This window comes from Nicotiana tabacum, chromosome 24 (genome assembly GCF_000715075.1).
Source record: "Nicotiana tabacum cultivar K326 chromosome 24, ASM71507v2, whole genome shotgun sequence".
In the NCBI taxonomy this organism is placed as follows: Eukaryota; Viridiplantae; Streptophyta; class Magnoliopsida; order Solanales; family Solanaceae; genus Nicotiana; species Nicotiana tabacum.
Genome location: NC_134103.1, coordinates 111,941,947 through 111,950,727, shown reverse-complemented (window position 1 = coordinate 111,950,727; position 8,781 = coordinate 111,941,947). Strand labels below are relative to the sequence as shown.

General features: G+C 31.8%; 1 protein-coding gene across 1 annotated transcript; it reads left to right on the top strand.

Annotated features, from left to right (window-relative positions):
- The first annotated feature begins 3,277 nt into the window (after positions 1-3,277).
- Positions 3,278-5,835, top strand: LOC107761604 (polygalacturonase-like). The gene is made up of 4 exons (XM_016579845.2): positions 3,278-4,137; positions 4,608-4,897; positions 5,070-5,298; positions 5,369-5,835. Exons 1-4 carry the CDS (start codon positions 3,688-3,690, stop codon positions 5,588-5,590), a joined length of 1,191 nt encoding a protein of 396 aa, XP_016435331.1. The 5' UTR covers positions 3,278-3,687; the 3' UTR covers positions 5,591-5,835.
- Positions 5,836-8,781: the final 2,946 nt, after the last annotated feature.

The window sequence follows — 8,781 nt, the reverse complement described above, 5'->3', positions numbered from 1 at the left end:
GGATTTTTATGTTCAATTGAACTTTAATTTGTTAGTTTTAAAGTATTTATTTAATGTTTTGGTTGTTGTTGTTGTGTTGTTGTTGTGTTGTTGTTGTTGTTGTGTTTTTGTTGTTGTTGTTGTTGTTGTTGTTGTGTTGTTGTTGTTGTTGTGTTGTTGTATTGGTATGCTGGCAGGCGGTTTAGCTGCCAAAACAGGCATTTTATGCCAAAATTAAACCCAGAAAAACTGACCAACGTTGGTCGGTTTTTAATAAAAAAAATAAATTATTCCAAAATACCGACCAAAGTTGGTCGGTTAATGAACATTGAATTCCCAGAATTCAACACTACCGTCCAACTTTGGTCGGTATTTTGCTTGCATTGTTGAGATTACCGACCATAGTTGGTCGGTAATGTTTAATTTTAATTAGTTTTAAAAAATATATATTTTTAATTACCGACCAAAGTTGGTCGGTTTTTTTTAATTTTAATAATTAATAAAAAAAATATAATTTAGTTAAACCGACCAACTTTGGTTGGTAAAATTAAATTAATAAAATATATTTCCGACCAAAGTTGGTCGGTAAGTAATTAAACTTGTCAGATGATCGTTTTAATATACCGACCAACTTTGGTCGGTAAGCCATTTCGACCATCAAAACACCGTCCACACCATAATGGTCGCGTTTTGGTCGGTATTTTGCCATAACCGACCAACGTTGGTCGGTATTTTTGGTCGGTTTTTAGCGAATTTCTAGTAGTGTTATTTATTTATATACCCAACATCTCTTCCATGTTTTGTCGAATTCGCCTAGGGTGTCATATTTATAGACATATTTTGACGGTTGATTGTTGTCGTTTAAACAAATTGATTTAAGTTATATATGCTGACATTGTAAAGTTATTGGTTACACCACATTATTTTCTACTTTTAGGTTACGATATCATACTTATATATTATGAAAATTAAAGTTACTTGTTTTTATATATCTGCTTTATACGATGATATAAAAAATCTATCCCAAATTATAATTGCATCTTTTTCTTAATAAACTTTATAAGAATTGTTGAGTAGATATATCCTAGAATATCGATTAATGAGAGATTTAAAAAAAAACTATTTACATGAGAGATACCGATTACTTCTCCGTTATTCGCTAGTGGTGCATTCCCCACGTTGCATGTAATGCATGCACGCAGCCGCTATTCTTTCACACACTGCGCTTTTTGCCTTCAACTTCTCCTTGGACGTACAACAAGAAAATTCTGGAAAAAAAATATCAAAGCTAATTCTACCCTCTTAATTTAATTCTCTCATTTTTAACAAATTTTGGTTGGACTTTACAAAACTACAACAGTGTAAATTGTAAAAAGCATTTTACCGTACGTGTTACGTCTGTTTAATTTTGTCTCACCATTTCATTAGTTTTTTATACTACAACTTTACAAGTCAGAGAACACGAAATGATTGCCACCACTCACATTTATAAAGGGGAAAAGAAAGGATTTTCCCTCCCCCTAAGGATTCTGCAGATAGCAGAGAAACTAATAAAATATTACTCCCTCCATTTCAATTTATGTGAATCCATTTGATTGGGCACATAATTTAAGAAAAGAGAGAAGACTTTTGAACATGTGGTGTAAAATAAGACACATATATTTTGTGTGGCTATAAATCATTGCATAAAAGTAAATTGATGCCAAAAAGGATAGGGGTCATTCTTTTTGGCACGGACTAAAAAGGAAATAGGTTCACATAAATTGAAACGGAGGAAACATGTAATTTATTTTTGTATAACATTTTTCGTAAAGGTCGCTAGCTCTAGGGGAAGAATACAGGTTTATTTTATGTATTAGACATTTTGGTAGGTGTTTGGACATAAAAATTATAATTTTGAAAAAAAAAATAGTATTTGGAGTTAAGTTGAAAAAAAGTATTTGGTATTTGAAATTATATTTGGACATGCATTTCACTTGAAAAAATATTGCAGTTTTGTGAGTGGGAAAAAATATTTTTCTGAAAATTTAAAAAGCGGTCAAAATCACTTTTTGGTTTTTGAAAAACTCATTTTCAAAATTTTTCAAAAACTTACAAAATTTCATAAACAAACACATTTTTTTTAAAACTTTAAAAAAAGAAAAGAAAAATATTTTATGGACAAACGGGCCTAATATACCGGAGAAATAAGTTTCACAATGTTCGCTACTCAGGATATCATTTGAGTTATGGTGGTTTAATTAGTAATTATGAAAGAGTAATATATGATTCACTTATTCTGATAACAAAATCAATTAATATATTTACACTTAATGCTAAATTAAATGTCGTCTAAATGTTTCGAAAGTAAAACTTGTTCAATTAGTAGTTTCTAGGAGTAGTTTTAAACTTTTTCGTAGGTTTTTTAATATAGAATTTTCCCCCAAAATTAAGTACATATTCTTTTGATTGCAAGCGCATTTGACCTACATCACACCCTTTTGGAGTGTAACCCTTCCCCGGATCTTACGTCTCGCAAAATACTTTGTGCACCGGACTACTCTTATTGCAAGCGTTTGAAAGATGATTAAATTAACTCTAAGATATATCATTCAACTTACAATGAAAGGACCTATCCTTTTAGGTCGAATTAACATTAAGAGTTGCGGTGAGTTAACTGAGATCTTCCATCCTTAACCAAAGTCTTGGGTTCGGATAATGAAAATTTTGAAATCCCTAGTAGCTAGATTGAACGCTTCCCCTTTAATAGGTGCTACACGACGTGAATCTAGATTAGTAGGTCAATGGATTCCGGACACCGGATAATAATAATTATAAAAAGGGGGCTATATTTTAAATAATAAGAAATTATTAATTATACCCCTTTACATTGCCAAATAATAGCACATGTAACGTAGGGAACTGTCAACAGTAAGAGCAAATATCAAACATAATTTCTGTTTCATTCTTGCGTATAATTATCACGTGAATATGCATATTAGCCACAATATTTTCATTTCCAACAATAAAAATGCTAAATATGACAAAGGAATATTATAAAGCCAAATCACTTGCCTATAATGTTGTAGCCCTATGCACTACACTTCATGCCAAAAAGTCAATTAACTGAATAAAGATTAGAAAACTGTTTTCTGTGAGGGAACTTTACAACCACCCCCCCCCCCCCGTTTTGCTTGAAGAAGTTTATGATAACTGACTTTCGGTTTTTGTCATCTCAAAAGTCCTCTATTTTCTGTATTATTTTATTCTGTTTAATGAACCAAAAAAGAAAGAGAAAAGGAAAACCAGTTCAGGTCATTGACATAATATGTAGAGAAAAAGACTTCCAATCCACATAAGCTCAAAGTGCTTCCTTTAGCTTCTTGCAAAAACTTTTAGTTAGTAATAATTGTTTAGATCATTTTTTTTTTGTTTCTAAAGTCTTTAACATGTGACCAAGATATGCCAATGCTTCTCTTCTTTCTCAAAAATTTCGATCTTGGAGTATAAAGTAAGTTACATTTTTCAGTTTTCTTGCTTTTTATTCCACATGTATTTCACAAAAGACCACTCTTTCATGAGGTGTAAAACTAAATAATAAAAAGAAAGAAACAAGTTGTATATAGATCTCTACTATAAATATCTCAACTCAAACTGCTCAATTACTCATCATCTCAATTCTAATCTTCTTAGTTTTAGTCTTTAATCATTTCATATCTCATAAAAAAGATGAAAATGGAGAACCCCATTTCTTCTCTTTTTCTTATTTCACTTCTCTCCATTTTCTTGACTGAAGCCATAGCTGATGTTGTGACAATATTAAATGTGCTGAATTTGGGGGCAAAGACAGATGGAAAAACTGACTCAACAAAGGCTTTTTTAACTGCTTGGGCAGCAGCTTGTGGCTCTTCAAAACCAGCCAACATATTTGTCCCACAAGGAAAGTATTTGGTTAAACAAGCACATTTTAAAGGAAAATGCAAGAATAGAGCCATAACGTTCCAAATTGATGGCATACTCGTTGCACCCTCTGATTATAATGTGATTGGAAATGCCAAAAATTGGCTTCTGTTTGAAGGTGTTGATGGAGTTTCCATTCACGGTGGAATTCTTGATGGCCAAGGGACTAGTTTGTGGAGTTGCAAAGCCTCGGGCAAGAACTGCCCGAGGGGCGCCACGGTAAGTTGTAACATTTTTACGCTATCAGTGTAATTATCTTTAGTTTATCTTTTAGGTGACTATTGATGGTGTGTAGTATATAAGTTAAAATTTTGAAGTGTTTTACTTGTATACATTGTTAACATTTGTACTATGCTGGTCACATTGGAGAAACAAATTCAAAAGTTGTTCATATCTCAGAATTAGCAATTCTCTAAATTAGTGTAACGTACCCTTTAAATAAGGATAAACAAGTACTTTATGTAAATAAGTGTCCAAGTATTTTTTACCCTGGTATTATGGTTTATTTTATTTTTTCAAAAGCAGAATTAAATTTTCTATTGGTAATAATGAGTTTTGACCTTAGACCTTAAAGAATCTTAAATGCTGCTTTTGAACTGAAATGAAATTCAAATTCCTTATACAACAAGTAGATGCTGTTTGCCTTTAAAGCTCACCAGAATATTTATGTGCTTTCTTGATATTTGCAGACTCTGGGATTTTCCAACTCTAACAATGTAGCAATAACAGAACTAACCTCATTGAACAGCCAAATGTTTCATATTGTCTTCAATGGGTGCAAAAATGTGAAGTTGCAGGCCATTAAAGTTTTTGCCTCTGGCAAAAGCCCGAATACAGATGGCATTCACGTACAATTATCGTCTGATATTTCAATCTTGAACTCAAAAATCAGTACTGGAGATGATTGCATATCCATCGGTTCAGGAACTACTAACTTGTGGATCCAAAATATAGCTTGTGGCCCTGGCCATGGAATCAGGTAATAATAACTGCAAATAGCCTTCCATTATAAGTGGGATATGTAACCTGGAAAATAAGGTAGGTAACCTGCTAAAATAGGCTAAAATACAGTGATCGCGTAAAAATATTTACATTGTCAATGAATAAGTTAAATCCCTAATACAATGCTATGGTGGTGAATTTTGTTGCAGCATTGGGAGTTTAGGCAAGGATTTTCAAGAAGCAGGGGTGCAAAATGTGACAGTCAGATCAGTTATATTTAAGAACACACAAAATGGTGTGAGGATCAAAACATGGGGTAGACCAAGTACTGGCTTTGTCAAGAATGTTCTTTTCCAGCATGCTACAATGATTAACGTTCAAAATCCAATCGTTATTGATCAAAATTATTGTCCATATAACAAAAATTGTCCCGGCCAGGTATGAATTTTCTAACACTACATTTTCCAGACAATTCCTCATTTTCTTGGATATTTAACTTTGTCAATAGGTGTCAGGTGTGAAAATTAGTGATGTTACATATCAAGATATCTATGGAAGTTCAGCAACACGAGTCGCAATGAAATTTGATTGCAGCAAAAGAAATCCATGCCAAGGAATAAAATTGGAAGATGTACATCTCACTTATAAGAATCAACCAGCTGCTCAAGCTTCATGTGCTAATGCTGCAGGAACAACTTCTGGCATAATTCAGCCTACCAGTTGTTTGTAAGGGAAAATCCAACAAAAGGGGTTCTTTCCCTTCCTTTTTGTAAAAGTATATTTAGCTCTTAATTTAGATAAGAGAGCTAATGGTTTTATTTAATTGGTCAGACTAGGTATCAGTAATGTTTGTAGGCTGTAGCTGTCATTTTTCTTGGGTTGAAATTAGAAATGCTTGCTTGAGCCTGTGGCGTGCCTGAATCTCCTGGCCTAGCGACGTTAGTTCAAAGCCATAACCCAAACAAAGAAATTGGTTCTCACTATTCATTGTAATTGAATGTCTTTCTCGTTTGCTCTATGAGATGTGTCAATTACATGTTTTTATTGGTACATATAGGCAAGTAAAATGTTCAATTCATATCTGAATTTTGTGTTAGGGATATAGTAGATATGCCCTAGATCCAATCTCATATGTGATGATTTGAACATATTTTTGTGAACATTATTTGATATAAAAATATATGGCATTTGATATTCTTTTATCATAGTTATTATCAATTGCTTGATTAATTTGATAAGGTCCGTGATTAAAATTTTGAGATTTGTCATCGTGATGGAGATCATGATAATGAGAGTGAAGTTTCTTATAATTTAATCTAAATTTGTTCTTGATCGTATGATTATTAATTTGGACATTGGTAATCCAGTTAGATCAATATTTATGTGATCGTCTTTATGGGATAAAGATTAGTTGATCTCATTAACTAAATCACATAGATAGATGATGCATATAGAGATATCACCATTGAACCGGCTCATTGGATAATTCCTAATAGTTAGAATTACCATAAACTGTCAATAGGATATTCTCTTGAAGAATGTGATGTAAGAGTTTCCTTTGACCTGAGATCGTCATAGTAATTGACAAGTTATTTGTTGTGCTTTAATACTAGACACTTATGGCCCTAGGGCGATAGTTGAAAGGATATTGGGTATGATTGAATACTTGTAGAATTAGTGATTGATCAAGATGGAATCTGTCAACTCTTGGTAATGAGTTTAAGCTCCATGTTGTCATGAATTATAAATGACCAAATTAAGACCTTGGCCAGGGCAATTGAATGAAAGAAGAAATGAGTTTCTTAGGTCATTCAATGATCGATTATAATTGACTTGAACACATAGTTGGTCGCCTATTAGGATTTGACAGTTGAACCATATCCTAGGTTGACCCAGAGCTATAAGGACAGAAGGAATTACTACATTATTCTTCTACTGGTTCTTGAGAGTAAATTGTATACTTCATGTTATCCGGTCGTTAAGGAGTGTTGCTAGACGTCACCCTTGATTAGTATATTGATATGATCAATTTACTACCGGCTTAGAATTGAACCTATGTGGCCGCACACTAACGAGTGTTCTAATCTTTGCTAAAGGAATAATTACTTTATCATTTGATAATTAAATTAAAGAATTTAATTAGTCAAATAAATTTAGTTATTAGTCCAAATAAAATATTATTATATTTTTTGCTAGCACAAAGAATATAATTAATATTATAAACAAATTGATGATTTCTATTTGTAATAGAAAATTAAATTATATCTCTTGGTTAAAATAAATATATGTGATATATATAATTAGTACTTATTTTGTATAAGATATGTTATACAAAGTGTTAATAAAAAAAGTTGATGGAAACTTATTAGTGAAATCCAATGTGAAATTAGATTCACGTATTAAAGTCCATAAAGGACTAGCCGCCGCTGACGTGCATATGATCCCATTAGGAATCGGATAAAAGTTTTCCAATGGAAAACCTTTTACGAAGTCTGTTTTTGGAACTAGACTTGTACCCAAGGTAATTCACTACCTTAACCAATAGGAAAGTGATGTTATAAAAGGGTCATGGAAAAATATCGTAGGTGGTCTATTGAAACATATACTTTGTGAAAGTGTGATTGAAAAAAAGAAGTTTTTTGAAGAAACTAAAAACTAAGAGATATATTCTTGACAAGAAAAATAATTTCTTTGTCGCATTATTTGCTGGAGTTTTGAGAAAATTTCAGCATAAGTTCTTCATTCAATTTGTTCACGGGTTTCATTGATCAAAAAGTTGATAGCAAGGATCGGTCTTGGTATGGATACGCATAGAGTCTTCGCACTATCGAAATATTTTTGAAACGAGACTCTCTTCACCAGGTACGTCTCAGATCCGATATTTGACATGTAAATAATAGTTTAAACACGAAAAGATCTGCCTAGGATTATTATTGTCTTCCGCTGCGTGTTACGAACACCTATACGCAATCCTACAGTGGTTTCAGAGCCATGGTTTCTCGTGTCTAAAATTTACTTACAAAATATTTTAAGATTATATTTGAAGAGTTCAAACCATAATACTTGTGTATTGTGCAATAGTCAAATTGTTTGAATGCATATTAGATTAATATTATTTTATTGTGAATAAAATATGTATACATATAAGTTAAAGTACTGAGATAGTTTAGATACGACGGTAATCTATAATAGTTTATTGGATTCTGCTGTTATTTTAATTGTTATTAGTTCACGAGATGTTAATTAATAATAATACTCTGACATGAATTATTTTTATGTGATATATGTGATATACAAGATAAACATGTTAGAAGAATGTTGAATTTTATTTTCATGTCACATGATTGTCCGTTAGATAATTTTGAATTATTTATTGCATGTGATATAAATTAATTTAGGACTAAGCATGTAGATAACTTGAACTAATTTCATGTGCTATAAAAGATTTTATCATCACGTTATTAAAGGTTGTTTTAATAACAATTCCCTCTTAACAAAATTTGAGTTCTTAAATAATAAAATATAAGATATTTTATAATAAAGCTATCCATCAAAATAAATAATTTTATTTATTTCTTGTTTATAAGGAGCGGCCTGACAACCAGGAGACTTATAGTTTGAGAATATGTTAGAATTATTTATTGCATTAGATGCATATATTGAAAGAATTATTTAATTTTATACTAGATGCCTAAACTACCCGGGGAGTATAAAATTTAACAAGTTCTTTGTTATCATGATGGTTGAACTTAGCTATGCCAATAGGATCGACCTGACTACCGGGGGACTATTTGGCATAGAGCTATTTAAGAAAATTGTATGGGGATGCAATTGGTAAGAGTACCTACTTTTAAAATATATGTGAGAAATGACTTGACTTCCAAGGGGCTCATATATATTGTTAAAGGATTCCTTTATTTC